The 19529-nt window shown below is 41.3% G+C and overlaps 1 protein-coding gene across 2 annotated transcripts in view; it reads right to left on the bottom strand.

The window, feature by feature from the left end:
• Positions 1-61: 61 nt before the first annotated feature.
• Positions 62-19529, bottom strand: part of tanc1b (tetratricopeptide repeat, ankyrin repeat and coiled-coil containing 1b) — a 100801-nt gene continuing 81333 nt past the window's right edge. Inside the window, exons 13-27 of one of the 2 annotated variants that reach the window (XM_068328437.1) lie at positions 18160-18767; positions 16648-16756; positions 16319-16441; positions 12979-13215; positions 12657-12842; positions 11887-11965; positions 5962-6095; positions 5596-5719; positions 5342-5517; positions 5059-5191; positions 4380-4409; positions 4164-4255; positions 3520-3666; positions 2815-2915; positions 62-2710 (exon numbers count right to left, since the gene is read on the bottom strand). In XM_068328437.1, the coding sequence (XP_068184538.1) occupies positions 1129-2710; positions 2815-2915; positions 3520-3666; positions 4164-4255; positions 4380-4409; positions 5059-5191; positions 5342-5517; positions 5596-5719; positions 5962-6095; positions 11887-11965; positions 12657-12842; positions 12979-13215; positions 16319-16441; positions 16648-16756; positions 18160-18767 (3861 nt within the window). In that variant the 3' untranslated portion in view covers positions 62-1128. The remainder of the gene's footprint in view (positions 2711-2814; positions 2916-3519; positions 3667-4163; positions 4256-4379; positions 4410-5058; positions 5192-5341; positions 5518-5595; positions 5720-5961; positions 6096-11886; positions 11966-12656; positions 12843-12978; positions 13216-16318; positions 16442-16647; positions 16757-18159; positions 18768-19529) is intronic. The other variant, XM_068328439.1, reaches the window with a different exon arrangement.

Here is a 19529-nt window from a genome sequence, read left to right as displayed (position 1 = left end):
ATGATCAAAATCCCACTGATGTTTGTGTTGTGCTGAAGAAGAAACTTGAGCAGATCCTGTGTGTTTCTCCTCTGTGGGTCTTTATTTGCGTCTCCCCTGGTGGCTATGGCAGTAATGTTATATTACAGTATGTGATCACAGCTAATAAAGCTCACAATACTGAAAACATGGCAACAGTTGCATTTTACGTACATATTAAAATAGAGCTGACGGCGTTGTGCCATGAAACCATTTATCTTTTTATAGACCTTTTTTTTACTCTAATATAAACTGCAATTGTAGCATGCACCTAAACTCAACATTATTGAGAATCATAAAATGTCTTAGTAGCTGTGCAAAAATAACTATATAAAATATATTGCTTTTACAATTAACCAAGCCATTGGCACCGTAAATAAATTAAACTAGACAGCAACAACAAGCAGGTACAGAAAGGATTCTGATTCAATGTTAATGGTGATTTATAGAATGTACAAATACATTTAACAAACGCTTTTTTAGAACCTTTAACACCATTTGAACAGCTTTGTGCATTCTGAACTCGTCAACACATTTAACAGAGCTTCACTGGTAAGAAGGAAGAGTACATATTTATATAATATACACAATGCAACAGGATCTATAACATCCTTCGTAGAACACGGAATGCCCGTCCTTAAGATTTGTTACACCTTCGTTGAGGATGTCATCTTCCTTGTCCTCCTCTCTCAGCACCATGGACATATTGAAACCTCTCTCCATACTGTTCTGTAATTACACTATGCTATAACCGAGTATGTTTTTTAAGCACTGAAGTGGCCTAAGTGTGTATAAAGTGCTTACTGTCCTTGCGGCATTAATGAAGACTGTACAAGACGTGTCCTCAACTTCTTTCAGTGCAATGTCTCCAGCTCGGCTGAATGACGGTGGATGTGTTGCGTCGTTAGAGTAGCTGACTGTCACAAGCAACAGGTTGGGACAAAAAACACACCGCCTGTGGATTGAATTTAGACAGGAAACAGGCCGCTTGCACATTCTTCTCCTTCTTACAAGGCCAAAGTGTGAGGCTTGCATTCTTTTAGTGGTCGGTCAAAAAAGTTGAACAAATCCCTCTTGGTTTCGGTCGTTGTGAACCATCTGAGAGACTCTCTAAACATTCGACTCTATAAAGGATCGCTTTGGTTTCATTGAAGTTACGTGAAGGGCGGGGTTATCCCGGGTCAGGCCAGGCTGCTTGGACTTGCCGTCTATGAAAGCGTGCGGCATGGCCAACGCCGGTTTGGACTCTTTGTAACAGTTGACGGCCTGACAGAACTTCTCGGTGAACTCCTTGCTGTACATGCCGTTCTGTAAACTACCCATCGCCATGGCACCTTGAGGCGGTGGAGGTTTGTGCTGCTCCTGGTAAGTGCTCATCGTGTTGGCGTAAGGCGGTTCACAATCGATGGGCAGTATGCCCTTCGCTGGCACGTTGTGACACAGCAGGGTGTCGGACGGCTGGTTGAGCCAGGCGCGGCTGCTCTGGTGACTCTGCAGTATGTGGTGCTGCTGCTGCTGGACCTGCTGCTGGAAGCGTGCCGTCTTGTCAGTGACGCCCATGAAGGGTCTGGGCTTGTAGTCGGCTGCGGAGCCGACCTGCTGGCTGTGCTTTGTTTTGTCGGAGATCTTGATGCGGACATCGGGTCCGAGTTTGCCGCTGTCCGACAAACTGCTGCTGGACGCCAGGCTGCTGGTGGAGCTGGACACCCGCATGCTTCCGGTGCTGCCCCCTCCCCCCTGGGGTCCGATTGCACCACACAAGCCTTCATTTGTCGAGTCAGGTTGGTTTTCTTGGGGCCCAGGACCAGAGCAGGCTGAACCATCCAGGGCAGATGCAGACTGAGCAGACATGCGGTCTTGCCCCAGACCCTTGGAGCTGCTGCAGGATGAGTAACACGCCTGGGATGAGTGAAGGTTCTCGTTTTCAAAGCTGTGTCCCTTAGAGGTGGAGGCAGCCGGCAGCGGCACGCGGTTTGCGTATACGGGCTCCTCAACAGGGACGGGTAGAGGACTGATGTCGATGCCCGGGCCGGCCTTCAGCATACTGGACATGTGGCGGCTGGGCAGAGGACTGGAGGGCGTGTACTGGGACTTGGCCCCCGCTGCACGGTACCCCATGGGCCCACTCCCGGTCTGCATGGAGCTCATGTGCTGGTTGGTCTTCACGATCTGAGCCTGCTTTGTGGGCTGCAGGACGAGTCCCTGTTGGGCCAGTGCCTCCCGGGGTTCCCGGGGGTACCGGTGAGGGGGAGGCTTGCTGGAACCTGGTGGTGAGCTGGGGGACTGTCTCTGATGTCCCATACTGCTGCTGCTGCTGGGTTCAGAGGGTAAGAATCTCTTATAGGAATACCTGTTCTGTGACCAGCAGGCTTCAGGCTTCCTGTCATGGAGCGAGGCTTCCTCCTGCTCCTCTTCTTCTTCCTCTTCCAAGATGTCTCTTTGCCCTTCCATGCTCCGGGTAAGACTGTGTTCAGAAGGGTCTATCTGTCCTTCATCCTGCTCCGGGTCAGACTCGTGGCCTCCCGACATCTGGTAGCAGGCGGCTGCAGCCCCCACTAGGCCTCCTTTGGTCTGGGTGCGCTGCATCTGTTTACACTCGTCCTCCACACGGGCCAGCAAGCGACGGATTTCCCTGTTATTGGGGCACAGCTTGGCTGCTTCATGCAGGTCAGCCAGGGCTGCCATAAACTGCCTGTAAATGATGTGAGACATTGTGTTACCGGATCCAGGCAATATATTAAACAACAACAACAAACAACCATAGAAACTGGTCAGAAGTTGTGCTGAATAGTTTACCTGCTGCTTCTTTTAGCTCTTGCTCGGGCGTAGTAGGCCTCATAGGACTTAGGTTTCAGCTCCAGTGCCTTTGTTGCAAACTCCTCGGCCATCCCAAAATCCTGAAACATGTGGAAACTTTTCTGTGAGTCTGGATTCTTTTCATCCTTGTGTCCTGTTGTGTCTATAAATCAAGAAGTATTTCCAAACTAAGCAATAGACCCTAAAACACCTGACAGGCATCCCTGGTGTTACTGTAACAACACACAACAGACAGCCCTGCGGTAAAGTGTTAACACGCATCTCTTGTAGCCTGCGGCATGTAACAAAAACTGTAGCACTGTAGCAGTACTTGTAGTACTAGTAAAAACTAGTTGTAAACTATCCTTGACAAAGATTTTCTACAGAGGAGATTCCATAAGTTTTTTCGAAGCTGCCCAGCACACACGTAGCTTTCTCCTCACCTCACCTCACGTCCCTTAGCATCTGAATGCTAAAAGTCTTCTCCTTATGAACACATGCCCAAATCTCAACACATAATGCAGTCGCACTCACTGACTTTTATTTCTCTCGATACCACTATAAAGCAACGAGAGCTATTTTTTGGTGAAGATGTATTCTTCATGAAAATATCCATTTAATGCTGTTGGTGAATAAGAGTCCTTATTTAGTCTCGTTGAATAACCATGCTCAAAAATAAAGCACTGTGTCCTTTTGGGTGCTTACATTGGTTTTTCTGCGACAGCGGGAGAGGTTGAGGTAAAGAGAGACCCTCAGGTCTTTGAAAGCCTTCAGGTCATCTCCAAAGCCTTCACGGGGAAACTTCCTCAGGGCGTACTGGTACCTCTGGGCTGCCTCTTTCATCTTCCCTTTCTGGAGGACACAGGGAGGCCAAACATGCAGTGAGGAAGAGGACAGAACCAAACGGGGAATGTGGGGTGGGGCAGAGACTCTGGGGGCAAGGCATTCACCGGACACTCAATTGCAGCTCCCCTTTTCATCAATCACACACACGATTTGTTCTTTCTGCTGCAAAACTCAATCTGTTAAATGTCACGCATCAATCTTTGCTCCTTTACTCAGTGATGCAGAACAAACGCATCTCCCTGATGACGATTGTATTTTAATCTCTTCAAAATGATTTTATTCAGTGCTTTTATTTATATATACAGGTATATAACACACATATACATATAAATACATATATATACACATATATATATGTATATATGCAGAAAATATCTGCATATATATATATAATATATATATGTATATATGCAGAAAATATCTGCATATATATATATATATATATAAAAAAAAAAAAAATATATATATAATAAAATAAAGGGTATTAATCTTAACAGTTATACCTTGTAGAGTAGATTTCCCTCCTCCATCAGCTTTTGAAGAAGAATGATCAGGATATCAGGCTTGGAGGTAGCCATGGCCCAAGCGGCGTTCCCTGTGGGTGTTTGAGGGAAGAGGAAAGCCAAGAGATGCATATTATGTCGTTGTTTCTGCTGCCAACAGATGGTCACTATATGCTTTGCAAATTTGGAACAAGTAAAGTTACCTAAAGATTGTACCTGATCGATCATAAGGAGACGTTCTGTAGCCTTAGTTTAGTGAAGGCAGTTAAGAAAGAGTTAGAGGGAAGAGAGTGGGGAGAAAAGAGGTCATGTAATAGTAAGAGTAGTCATTTATAGTGAGAGGAATGTGCTTCAAAGTATAATGTGACACAAAATTATGTGTCACTGCACTTGAAATGGCCTTGTGTTTTGAGCAGTAAATGTAGGCAGAATGTTAACTGTGTTGAAAGAAAGTTGAAAGATTCTTGCCATTACTTCTTTCTGGTACGGCTGAGTGCACTGCAGATAAGCTGCAGACCCAGATAGCTCCGTGAATGTCATTTAAGTGATAAGTCACATTCTTAAATTAGCCAATCAGCACATGAGGGAGAAGAGGAGAGGACACACACACACTCACACAGGCTGAACAGTGAGTGAAAGGGACTGGAACCAGAGGTTTTATACAACATTACAGAAAATTAGTCTGAGCAAATTTTTAGTACAACATGAGAACGAGCGAGACCGAAACAAGCTCAAAGTAGAGACAAAGGAAACTACTGACGATTCTGAGCATTTACTGGAACACGACAGGAGCCAGCAGACCATGGATGATTTGTAGGGATTTAATGCAGACTAACTGACAGAACTGAGTACCGGCACACAAAGCCACACCAATTTTAACAAGCTCTCGACTTACCCAGCTTGGCCCCTTTCTTCAGCAGAGTCACCACTACTGATGTGTTCCTGCAGCCTATGGCCCGGTCCAGAGGTCTCATCCCACTCAAGTCCACATGCTCTATCACTGCTCCCCTCTCCACCAAATACTGGACCTACATGAGAGCATCACCAATGAATGTGTTGATTGTGCTGTGTTCTGTTCTGCTAACAGAACAGAGTGTGTTCAATAATGGTGCAAGGATGCTCTGAATTAGGGCTGAATAAAGGTGTTCATTGAGTAGGAATGTTTTCCACACACTTACAATCTCTGCGTCTCCGTAGAAGGCAGCGAGGTCCAGAGGAGTTCGTCCGTTTTTGTCTGTGTGGTCAATGACCCCGCCTTTCTCCACCAAAAACTGCACCACGTTCTTATGTCCTTTCAAACAAGCCCAGCTCAGGGGCGTCAGTCCCTCCTTATCCATTGAAGTCAAAGATGCATCTTTGAGACAAACAATAGTTACATAACTTTCTTGCTACCTTCAGATACAGACTACCACTGCATGTTGTTGGAGCTCACCTTTAGAAAGCAGAAACTCCACAGTGCTCAAGTGACCCTCGCAGGAAGCGACCATAAGTAGGGTCCTGCCCTGCTTGTCACTGACGTTAATGTCAGCACCGTGCTGCAACAGCAGCTCTGCTATCTAAGAATCGGACAAAAAAACAAAACAAAGCATGTCTAATAAATCCAGCAGCACAGAGCTCACACAAGAATTAACTATTCATTCAGCAGGGGCCGCGCCAGGAAGCAATTAAACCAGTTAGTTTGGAGGGCAGATCATAAAAGCTTTACGGAACGACAGTAAAACTGTTAACAAGAAGAAAATGATGAGATGTAATTGCAGCTTGAAGCAGTATTTTGGCGGTGTCTATGTGCGTGTCTTACCTGCCAGTGCCCCTGTCTGACGGCACAGAATAGAGGTGACACTCCCCGCCGGTTGACCTGCTGCACCAACACCCCCTGCTCCAACAGGAAGTCACATACCTCCATCTTCCCACGGCCTGCTGCTGCTGTCAAGGCTTAAAGAAGGATAGATAAGGGAACAAAAACACAGAGATGTTAGTACTGAAGCAAATAGGACATCTACGCTTTGATTTATTTGATTTATGCCGAAAAACAAGTTCAAGTAAGGATGCAGCAGGATATATGAAAGAAAATGACTGAAAATAATGGTGAGTTTCTAACAGAGAGAATAAGGGTAAGCAATAATATTACCTGGTGCTCGGAAGAAAACCAATATTATTGAGATGTTCTGCATACAGCTAATCAGCAGCTGCTGATTTATGGTGACAGATGGCCTGGCATTAAATGAGCGTTGCTTATTAAAACAGTGAGATTGAATGTAGGAATAAGCTTTTGCTCTCAAATTCACCTTCCTAAGCCTCCAAATCTGGTTGACAACATCCATCTGGATGAGTAGTCATCACAGCCAATCAAACCCACCCTCCATGTCCTCAGAATATGGACATCATCACACAGCAAAGTAGAAAGCAACGACTTTGAGCAGCTAAATCGAAACAGTGTGTTTTTGCTTTAGGGAGCAACATAAGCAGCATCTGGTGTGGTCCTAGGTTACATTAAACTCCGTATCAACAGCCGTAAAGTTTGCTGATGTTTGGAAATGTTTTCTTCTCATGAGTAATTTTATTAAAGTTGTTTTTCCCCCATGTTAACAGCTTTCTCTACATTTGTCTGAGTGATCTCACAAATGATTTCCGTAATAACAGAATACCTTAGCATCCTGGTCTTCAGAGGAAGAGCTCGTATTCCTGGCTTCAATTATTGTTTTGGTTTGACTTGCTGACTTAGTATTATCAATACAGTCCTGCTTATTTTATCTTATCTGTTGTTTTGTAAGCTATTCATCAGTTCTGTCTCTACTTTGCAAGAGACCACCAACAAAGCCGCAATGACACCATCACTGTCTGATAAAAGAGACGAACAAAGTAAACACACAATGAAGTCCTTATTCACCTCCACTTCACCAGACCCAGGACAATCCAGCAACTACAAAAAAGGTTCTGACTATTTTATACAGAGATCTGCAGATAAACAACCTGCAATCATTTTGGCAACACTGACGAAGGTCCCTCATTAAAAATTTCTGAATTAAGACATGGATCTTTTCATTTGTCGCAATGTACCATTTCTTAAGCTGTAATAATTGACAAAATGCCAATTGCAAAAGATTGCAAGCAATTTTTTTAAAGGCCACAGAGACATTAATTGTTTTTGCAAAATGGCACAATTATTTTGCCCAGGGACAAAGCAGACGCAAATGACTAATGTATTTATGCTACGCATACAGACATCATTAATTCCTGTCGTACGAAATGTTTTTGCATATATTTTGAGTGCATTATGTTGGAGGACAAAAATAGAGGCATGAAATTGTAGAACTTTTCAGCAATTCATGATGGGAAAGTTAAAGTTCTTCATTTGGGAGCACACATTTGTTTTTATTTACGTCCCAGCATGTTAGTTTGCACGAAGAGTCTTCATTCCAAACACAAAATTAAAGAAATGCCCAAGAGACATATATTCTGCACTTTCAGCCGAAACTCTGCTGTTTGTCACTTGCTGTAAGACTAAAGAGCATCTTTTCTCCAGGCGTTCTTGACAAAGCTACAAATAGCTGCCCAAGATCGCTCAAGCTGTGCTCTTATTAGACAGCATGAAAATTTGAGTTCTTTGTACATCAGAAAGAAAATAAGAGCAGAATGAGGTTCAGAGGAAGAAAAGACCTCAAGTGAACATGCTGTCTTTATTTAGAGACTACTTTGGGAGGGGAGTTCAGAGGACTGACAGATAGCTGTGTCACATGGTGCAACAGCAATCACCTGAAGCTCGACATCAAAACCAACAAGTCAGTCAGAGACTGCAACATCCCTGAATTCAAAATTTTATCCTGACCTACTTTCATAGGTCAGGGTCGTTTAATAAAAGACCTATGATCCAATATGTAACTGGTGCAATCTATTTGTCATGAGGTTTCAGAGATGTGTACCTAAAAAGGTACAAAAGTGAAAATGTGACCTTGACCTAGTTTTTCAAGGTTGTGATCTAATTTTCATCCCCTTGCCTCCCTGAATATAATGCCTTTTGTTTTATCTTTCTATCTTATCCGGTTCCTGAGATATGTGCAGAAATACCTCACGATAGTAAACACCATAGATCAAATAGTGCTTTGATCTATGGTCTTACTCACACTGGCCTTCTCCCTCGTCTTTCTATCTTATCCGGTTTCTGAGTATACAAAAGTTGACATTTGACCTTGACCTAGTTTTCTCAAGGTCAAGGTCATCATCTCATTGTCATCCCATTTGCCGCCCAAGTAATGTGCTTTTTGTTTCATCTTCCTATCTGCATCGGTTGTGAAGATATTTGGTGGACTAACGGACGGACGGACGAACAAACACACAAACAAGTACAATTCACCATCGCTTCGCGGGATATAATTCGCCCATGATGTTCTAATGGGGAAACAAGAGGCCCTGGAACGGATCATGAAGTGGCTTGGTCCATATCAGTAACAGCCTGGTTTGGTTCTCATAGAAAGAAACACAGCAGACGGTTCTTCCTGAGGAGACTCACATCCTTCAGTGTGTGCGAGAGGCTCCTGGGCGTATTGACTTTATCTCTGTCAGGAGCCAGGATCGAGACAACACGCCTTGGCTCCTCAAGCTCATAATGGGGCCAACTACATGATCAGGACATGAGTGGACTGTGGAGGTAGTCAAAACAAAGGAAGGCGAGGGTCTGACTCTTCTCTCTACGACAAGCTGTGGCAGATGGACGCCCCATTCCGAAACCCTCATCACACCAAGGTGTTTGAGAGCGTGCTTCAGGAGCTTGTTTAGTCACACACTGCCATAAGATGGCAATAACCGAGACAACAGACAACATAACACAGATCTATAGGCATAATGAATGAAGATAAGGCTACTGCAACACAAGAATCTGTTGGTCTTTGCCTTGAGCTAAACCTGATAATGTGCGTCATAAAAATTGAGAACAATTGTGTGTAGGTAAATTAACCTTCTTTGCATAAGTTTTGCATCCCAAATCTCTTCACTAGGTTACTGTTTTTCTGCCTCAACTAATGAACTGGAGATTTTGGCTGCATACAAATATGATATTCAACTGTTTCATGCTGTATGTAAAATAAATAATCAGAGACAGTTATTAGAATTGTTGAAAGACAATGATGAACGGTCTGTTTTAAAAGTGATATTTCAGTGGCTTTGTAGGATTTGGAATTCTCTGCACCAGATTTGCCTATTAAATCTTATGAAATGAAGTTGAGGTGAAACTGCTAAGGTCCAATCTATTGTTGTTTGTATTAATCCAACACGACTGGAGTCGTTTTTCTTGTTTATAATTATGCATTGCTGCTAAATATTAATTTTAAGTTGAACAACATGAGGTCTCGCCACAAGCAAAATCCAGTGGACAAAATCAACATTGTGGATGTGACTGTGTTTGCTAAGCCATTTTACCTGAATGTAGATGAGCCTGTAACAGGTTTTAAAGAGAATACTGAATGGATTGCACTCACACAGTAGTAGCAAAGACGACCATGTGAGGTGTGTAGTCATCAGACTTAATTGTTCACACAGTCATTCACCACCAATGGGGAAGTCATTAGGAGCAAATTAAGGTTCAACACTGAAGGGCACTTGGTGGACTGCAGGGGTCAGAGATCGAACCACCAACCTTCTGAGCAGTGGAGACCTCCTGAACCACAGCCACCAGGAGAATGCACAAGTTTTGAAAAGCATTTTGCACCAAAGGTTTGAGAATCACTTTGTTTCAGCTAAGTAGTGCACTCACCCAACACCTCACTATTGCTCCCATTGACCTAGCATGTCATTATTGTGTTCAAGAGGGCACTGCCTATGATTTAACATCCACTTTACACGAGCCAGGATGTCAATGCTGCAGCAGCTACTGGTGGCTCCAATATAGATTGAATCTAGGTTAAATGTCAGGTTTGACATTGCAATCCAAAGCTAGAGGAATGGGTTCTTTTCAACAGTAAATAGGTAGATGTTTTGTCTGTTCCACGCACATCCCTGTATCAGAGGAAACAGCACAGCCGATCTACAACATTTCAGCAAGGCAATGCCTTCTTTCAGGCCTGCAGTTATTTAGAAGTCACAAGTAACAGCAATATACACTTGAGACAGCCTCTCCACTAACAGGCTGACCTATATTCCTGTAGCAACAAACTTTTAATGCTCAATCTTTCCAGTTTACAGCTGAGAGCAACACAAAGAGACTATTATTAAAATTCTCTTCTCTTAATCTTTTATAGCATCAAATGCATCAAAAACTGTTGTCAGATATGTGGTGTGTTTTGAACATTTATAGCTCTGGATCACTAAACTCTGGGAGCAAAAATCTCACGCTGAACATCTGAGACAACTTTATCAAAAGGTCCAACTCCACCTGTGTCTAAAACTTACATAACCTGTCAGAAACATGTTTACCTATTTTAATGTCATCATTTAAAATAGAATCCGGACCACATAACACATGAGGAGTCTTATATCTAGTGTCCATAAACAGCTACAGCTGTATATGTCAAATAGTATCCGCAGCACTTGTGCAATGGCTAAAAGGTCAATAATTGGACCCTTGAGGGTGTAATGGCTTTCATCATATCATGACAGTCAAAAATAAAAAGGCATAAAAATAAAGCACTACAACAAAATTATCTTCAACTATAAAGTCTTTCTTGTTTTTCTTTAAAACTGTGGAAAAAACCCCCAACATCTCACATATTATGAATAGTTAGAGATGTACTAATGAATAAAGCATTTTTATTATTAACAGAACATCAATATTTTGTTGTTATACTCAATACCTCTCATTCATTCATTGCCTACCAATTGTTCCACTTATGGCGCATTGCGTGGATTGCTGGAGACAAACAGAGCTGACTTGCGGGCGAGAGGCGGCCGACACTCCGAGTACAACTCTAATGCAACTTGGAGCCACATGAAAGATAAATAACCACTCAGCACGCACTCACACCTACAGGCAATTTAGAATGATCAATTCACCTAAGGTACATGTTTTTGGTGGTGAGACGAAGCCGCACAGAACCCATGCAGACATCCGGGAGAACATACAAACTCCGCACAGAACAGAGCAGTCTTGCTGTGAGGCGACGGCGCTACCCACTGCGCCACCATACCGCCCTATTCAAATACCAGTGTATCACAATATATAATACCACTTAACTCTCTACTTGGTTCTGGCTGCATTCAGCCACCTCCTGCCGTCATCCAAAACACCTAACACTTCTGCAAACTCCAAACACAATCCTCTCCTGAGCCCCAAAGTTTCATCTGATATCAAAAGGCTGTGGTTATTAGATACTGATAAATATGTTACTTTGAAGAAACAACTCTAAATGTAAAAACCTAAATGTACACAACAGATGGCCGAATCACAATTCCAAGCTGTTGGCTGCATCTTAAAACAGAGTATCATGCTGGTACAACCTCTGGTCCAGTAGCATGCTAGAAAACAATTGCAGCAAAGGAAATGTCACTTTGACCAAAAACAAAATAGAAAACCACACCACCAACAATACAGAATACCTTTACCAGACAGTCACACATCACGGCCTTAAAAATGGCCATTAAGCTGTGCATAAGCAATTTACACATAAAAAACAAAACAGAAGACACACGAGACCATCCACTGCAGCATACAATCACAGACATATGTTCCAGAATACTAAAATAGCAAGTCATGCCAGGGAGCCACGTAAAGCAGAAAAGATGGATGAAAACATACCTGTCTCTCCCCACAGAGTGTCGTGGCTATCAATTCTCACAGCAAGCTCATTATTCAATGCCAGCAAGCCCCTCACAACCTGCCAAAAAGAGAAATTTAGATTAATAGCATACTGTTCCTGGATAAGATATTAAATAAACAGTCAAACTTTTTAAGACATGCAAATTTTCTTACAGAATAATCCACAAAGTGTCTGAGCAAATAATGCTAAATTAATCACAGATGATTTGAGAACCACAGTAACGAGGTCATGGAAGTTGAGTCCAATCTGATTAATACTTAGACTTTAAAGGGGTCTTAGCTTGGCCCAGTTCTGTTAATCTAAGCCGGGCCTTGGAATCAAATTCCAACTAATGAGGAAGCCAAAATAAACCTTGAGGGCGTATTGCACCTGGGCTGCTAAAGGCACTGTGATTGATCCCTGCTTCAAACATACAAGGCCGAATACTTTGAACTTCAAGTCATCATCACTGAGAACAAGATGTGCTTCCATTGTACTTACTGTTCCCTTTTCTGTCTGGGAGCCTTTGTTGAGGGTTGTTGTGAAAATGTGTTTTGAGGTGTAACAACCCTTTTGTGCAATTCTGCCATATGCAGGATACACATTTTTTTATTTACTTATCTATTTTAATTTTGCGGTGAGATAGCGTTTTCATCAACAGGACATAAAAGACTCCCCTGATGTCCTTTATCATGCTCTATCTTGATTGCTTGTTTCTATATGTAAGATTGATGGTGTAAAGTTAAAAATGTGCATGTGTCAGTCAGACCTGTGTGTGTCCCATGCTGGAGGCTGCTATCAGAGCCTGCTGCAGAGCTTTATTCTTTAGAGCGCAGTCCTGCTGCTGCCCCTCAACACTCCATTCTTGCTCCAACAGGTACTGGATAATCTCTAGATGTCCTCTGAGAGCCGCATGTACAAGAGCACACTGACCACTCTTATCTACATGATCAACCTGGAATTACATTACAGAAGGGTTAGTTTTATAATACCAAAACAAAAAAATATGCCCAACTCTGCATGGAAATTATGTTTAAATAGCTGGAGCTCGTGCTCCCTTAATGCAGCCTCACTTAATATTAGCTTCTCACCTTGGCCCCACACTTGCAAAGCAGCATCACTAATCCCAGGTGTCCTGCAGCAGCTGAGAACGAGAGGGGATGCATGCCATTTTCAGACACCACCTCTACGCTCGCTCCAAACTCCAGTAGCAGGGCTGCAATTTCTTGGTGCCCAAGGTGGCACTGGACGCAAAGCACCGGCGCGTTGTTCAGAACTTCTGTGCGGTAATTCACATTGGCTCCACCCAACATCAGCAGGCGACTAACCTGTTTTTACAAATAGAAGTACAAAGCACAGAAAGCTGTGTTTGAACAACAATTTCAAAGCATTTGTATCTGTGGACCTGCAATACCTGTGAATCTTTTGTAAAAACCCATTTTGTAATATTTTCTTTCAACTGAATTGAGCATTCATGGCATTGTCTAACTGACACAAATTGACATGCTACCATGCTTTCACATTAAGGTCAATGATTTCTCAATCTGTAAATGAGATCCCATTTATCATTTGATCTTCAACTCACATCAGAAAGGACTTTGCAAAGTGAATTTTTATTAAGGGAGGTGGAACGAGATATTAAACAGTTTTCTTTGGCCATGAATTTTTACAAATTTATGAGCACTGATTTGAGAACTCCGTGTTCAATTTAAACAGCGGAGGGATCTATATCTCAGAATCTCGGTTTTACCCTTGTAATTAATTTTGAAGCAAAAGCTCGTATTGCTTCAGACCACTTGAGATTTTTTCCCAAACAAAGGTCAGATGTAAAATGAAGTGGTCACATTCTGCTGAATGCAATTATTAAGAGTGCTGTTCTCTTCCACAATGAGAAAATCAATCAAAAAAGTGAAGTCGAATGGAACCACCAAGCCAAATGAATATCTGACAACAGGAAATGAAATTGTGTATTATTTGTTGGAGCCACTCTGGAGCAAATTAAAAGCAATTCTCTAGTTTTCCTAGAGGACATTACAAGGTCATTCTGTAAATGTCTCTGTGAGTGATGTTGCACTTCCACACAATAACTGGCTAATAGATAATGATGACAACCAGTGATGGAACATCCCTGAAATACTGAGGAAAAAACATTGGACAATTTAGCTTTAAGACAGAATATATCATAGTAAAAAGAAAGATCAATGACCCTCTCCCCTCAAAAATATTGCTGAAAGTCTAACAAGCTCTACTGCTGAGATTATCTTCTATTTATATTTATGGAAAGAGGAACAGTTTATCCTTACATGACTTTGTGTTCACCCATTAATCTTGTTCTGACCTTTTAACTCTTCTGATTTCTTTTTTTTTTTCATCCAGGCCCCTATTTCATCAACTTTCAACTTTCCAATTTCCTGCAAACATTTTTCATTTTCTGCGCTTTTTCTGTAAGAGCAACAATGCCAGAGAACTATCTGAAACAGTATATTAACACAGCATCAGTTCAGCTACAAGATGCAAACCGAAAAAAATCTTTTTGAACAAACCTGTTTCTTTTATTTTCTTGTGGTCTAAAAGAGATTATGAAAGTGCTGTACTGCCCACCGTTGTTCATTTATTAACGCAATAAAGACCGCCTTCTATCACTGACAAACTACTTAATTTTCCATACTAATCACCACACAAAATATACAGTGGTACCTCTACTTACTAATGTCTCTACTTACGAAATTTTCTACTTATGAAAGTTCTCAGCAGGAAAATGTCACCTCTATTTATGGAACAAATTTCGACTTACGTAAGGTAAAAATACAGTTTGGGCTGATACTCACAGCTCGCACAGGTTCCTGAATGCAACATTTTCATAGCTGCTCTGCCATTGGCTATTACCTAATATCTTCCTGGCATCCCATTGGCTAAGAGGAACCTCTGTCTAGATCTAGATCTGTGTTTATGCAGGTTCCTCGTCATTCGGCTCTCGACCCATGACGTGTTCTGATAGTTTTACGTAAATATATTAACTTTTAGCGTATTCGCTATGGACCCCAAGAAAGTGACGGAGAAAACAGGAAAAGAAAAGACGAAGAAAAACGTTTTTTGTCCATACAAATAAAGCAAGAGATGATAGAAAAGCATGAAAAAAGGATGCGTTTAGTTTATTTCGCCAAAGAATATGGCCGTAATGCATCTACAATCGCCACGTTATGAAAAAAAAGGAAGTTTAAGGAGTTTAAGGCATTGCGTGGGTGGTTGGAGAAGTTTAAAAGGAGGACTGGAATTTCACTCTGTTGTTCGGCATCGTGAGGCAGGAGCGCATGAACCAAAGAGGGCAAAAAACAATGAGGACAGCAGTTAAATGGTAAACGACCATCATATTTATTCTTTGCTCTATTCTTTGTTTTTTTACATTATGCGCTACTCTCATTTATTGTGTAATAATCTAATCGTAACATGTATTTGTTATATGTTTTGATGCATTTTTATGCTTTATAAAACATTTATCTCTGAATTTTTTGGGGCTTGGAAAGGATTAGGGCATTTGCATGGAAAACACGTCTCTATTTATGTAATTTTCTACTTACGGAATTTCTTCCGGAACCAATTAATTTCGTAAGCAGAGGTACCACTGTATAGACAAAAGATCACTTTCATTGTTCTGCCACAGCTTCATAATAAACCGAAAACGTTTTTGCACTTCTCAATATATTTAAGATCTTTAACATTACCTTTTTTGATATTACTCCCACATAGAATCTCTCATTGAGAAACTGCAATCGTAGTGTTTTCTGGGGGAAGACCCAGAGACTTCCCACCAAAAAATTTTAAATAAAATGAAAATAAATGAAATAAATAAATAAATAAATAAATAAGGCACAATAAGACACTGGCTTGTGTCCTCTTGCGGCTACATTGAAAATAAATAAATAAATGACAATAAATAAATAACTAAATAAAAACAAGAAAAATAATGCCATGTGAGTGAATGGAAAAACAAACACACTAACAATCAGGTAACCTTGTGTTACCCCCTAGGAAATAAAAAAAAAGATAAATTCTACCTGTTAAAAGTGTTGTGATATAAACTCAGGGAAGATAAATGCATGCATGAAAAAAACCCCATCTTCTTAACAATAGCAACGTGTCCAACAACAATTGCTAATTAAAAAACACATAAATAAATGTAAAATGACTCATTTCAAAAAAGAAACAAGTTGGGAAAACATATGAATTACGATAACGTCCAATACTTCCACCCCATCACTATTGCCTTTCTGATAACCGCATTTGCTTGGGCCCAGCAAAAGACAGCATGGATGAAGCAAATGACTAAAGGAATAAAATACATCACTTTTTGTGCTGTTATTCATGGTGTCCACTGATAGTCATCAAAATTTTATCTTTCATATGTGAATTGAAAGATTTAGGAAAATTTACCTTGACATTTGGTGTGTAGAGATTTCTCAAGGAGGCCAATGCTGCAGAAAGACCATCAGCACTTTGGCTGATCCACAAACCCTGCAGCACGCTGGATGAAACTCCTGTTTTCTTACTCAGGCCCTGGACATACAAAGAAATAACATATGAATGTGCACATATGGTATATTAAAATCAGTGAACTTGAGCTGCATAAGGCATTATTGTTCCTCTGGTGAACTCTGCTCACTAACTACATAAATTAACAGAGAGCACAATGAAATACCTAAAAGGGATGGATTTCAATCAAAAACAAATGAAGCAAGTATTTATATGTCCTACAGCTGTACCTTGAAGATGTGTGCTTTCAGAATGTGATGTCCCAGCTCCATGGTCTGTTGGCGATTCAGTTTCCCCTCTTGGCGGGAAAGCATGAAAGCCATGAGAGCATGGCCGGTCCTGGTTCGGAAAACAAGAGAGGACACTCAGTTGTGAAGCAGACTAGGTAGCACACATAATGACAAACATAGCTTTCTTAACATGTTTTTATAATATAATCTCATTTTCTTCAGGATCTGGATTGTGAGCTTTTGCTGGATTTAAATTCTGGTCATGAAAAATACCAGAATTCCATGGGAAATGTATTCATTCTTTGTTTTGTAAATAAATGCTGAGCAATACCATGCTGAAGAACTGAAAAGAAACCTCTGGGTTCTCCTTTTCTTCTTCACCATGACAATCTGGCATTAATTAATCCAAAGAAGAGCTTCATTAAAAGGACACGCATGACTGCAGATAACTTTGATCTGGTTAAAATTCTCTTTCTGTGCCTGGGCACAAACAGAAAAGCAGTGCAGCAAGCTTTTGTCTGCAAGTGCATCATTTGGTGTGCCAGACTCTGATGCCTTTGTTTTGTTAATGATAGCGCTGGAACACTGTGAATGACCAGAATATGAAGCTCGGCTCTGGTCCATTTAGTGACACTGCTGCGGGAACAGAGGTGATACTGATGAGCAACAGGGAGGAAAGAAAGCAAACCAAAATGACATCATCCAATTTATTAAGTGGGAATGACTGAACTCTAATGTGGCTGAAGGGGCTCCAGAATTACAATTAGGTAGCTGGACTACAGCAGATGAGCCTGGCAGACAGAGCAGGAAGGGTGCAGCAGGATGATATGATCATTCTCTGCAAACTGAACTCTCTTCCGAGGTGTGAATGCATTCTATGTTTTTAGTTGGCAGGGATTCAATGGATAGAAGACTCACTAACATAGGATATTGAACAAATGAATCCAATAATTTTAAGGCTTTCACATATTTGAAATTAGTGTGAAAACAACTGGATTGTTCACAATTTCTTGACATGAAGAAAAGATCCTGTTCCCTGCAGTCATTCAGTCTGTGTTATGAATCTCTGTATGTCAGCACTATCGTTTTAAATGTCTGTTTTCTCAAAAGAAAGCAAGTTGGAAATGGCATCTTGAAAAAGGGGTTGCTATGACAACAATTAATATCTGAATTTCACATTCAACTTCCTCTCTATGATGGAAATCTGTCATGCTATATTTATTGATTTAAACATCCAAGGTACCATGTTCATGGCAGTTTTGATTTTTACACACAGGTAGCAAAGATTCACCTACAATAAAGAAAGAATTCATAAACAAACAGAAGTACTTAAGTTCTTCAGAGTGCTGAGACACACTGGTCATCACAACAATAATTAATGTGAGGTTTAACTATGATGTGCAGCAAGAGAATCTTTAAGACTTCAGACTTGTCAATGCTGCAGTAGTAGAATAAGATCCTAAAGGGAGAGCTACTGAGTAACTACATTTGCTTAACAAGAAGAGGACTGACCTGGGGTCACAAAGGAACTCTGTACTCTCCCCATCAGCTCTCCACACCAGCCACTCTCTGAAGGAGGGATGGCAAAACATGCGTGTCTTGTCCCTTCGTTTGATGAGGAAAGATGAGAGCAACTCCATTCGTTGCTGGAAGTCTTCCCATTGAAGCTCCCCCTGGACGAAGGCAGCATTGATAGCCTGGAACAGCTGCTCGTCAGTCAAGGGGTGCAGGGAAGCAAGCGCTACATTGAGGATGGGTAGCGAGCGCTCGAAGGCTGAATTGGTCATAAACTTGATGTTGCACTGTAACTGGTAGAGCTCTGCCAATGAGACGGGGACAACTTTGTAGCTGGCACTCTTAATCACCAGGTGTCCTCTCTCGAACAGGTCCAACGTCAGTTTAAGATACAGGTAGGAGCCTTGGCTACGTGAGATCAGGTGGCTACTGAGCTTCCCAACAGTGACAGGGTCAGCCTTTCCATTCAGGCTAATATTGTTCATGATGTCCTTGCTGCCATTGATGCGGTACTGAATGTAAGCATTGAGGTCATCGTTAATTTCTTTGTTATCGGAACAGTCATCCAGAGAAATCTTAGAGAAGGGCAGAAGGTTGGTGATCTCCTAAAGAAGACACAAGGTAAAGGCACAGACAAGTTAGTTTTCCGTCTTATAGCAAATTAGTTCAGAAAACATTCAAATCAAATAATCTATTTTTATTTGGAATTTGTTTAGACAATCCACTGAGTTCATGGCTCTTTGGTTATTTTAAATATTTTTAAAAAAATTTCTTTACTGCTTCCAGTTTATATTTTTTTTGTTCTACCGTTTACGATTCCAACTTGCTGTACACTATTCTGGCATGGATGGGACGAGTATAAAGAGAGGGGCAAAGAGAATGTAGTCTGCACTTCCACGATCTACTGAGAAAAATCCTCTTCACTGTCACAAATAGCATACAGCTTCCATGACTGATGATGCTGAACTGGGTTATAGTGTTTGACTTTTAACTGGAGTTATGTTGATCTTGAAGAGCTATCCCGGAAAAAGCTTTAACATTAGCCAATGTCCCGTAAGACAGCTAAATGAGGTACAATGTGAACAACGGACACAATATGCTTGTGTTTTCACATTTTCAGATGCTAATGTAATGGTTTTTAAACACAATTGTTATAAATCCTCCTTTTTACAGATCAAGATTATTTTGAATGCAAAACTTCATTCAAAATAGAAAAAAACTAACAAAAAAAAACCCCAGTTGAGTTTAGTTGAGGTCTAAAGGAGAGATTTATTAGTATCAGACCCAGAAATAACCGAATGCAATTATAGGCCACTTCCAAGAAATTGGAGAGATTTATGATAAAATGTCAAGTGGTTTCTTTGAAA

Source organism: Antennarius striatus, chromosome 12 (genome assembly GCF_040054535.1).
Source record: "Antennarius striatus isolate MH-2024 chromosome 12, ASM4005453v1, whole genome shotgun sequence".
NCBI lineage: Eukaryota > Metazoa > Chordata > Actinopteri > Lophiiformes > Antennariidae > Antennarius > Antennarius striatus.
The sequence above is the reverse complement of the archived record's forward strand: the minus strand, read 5'-3'. Positions and strand labels throughout refer to the sequence as shown.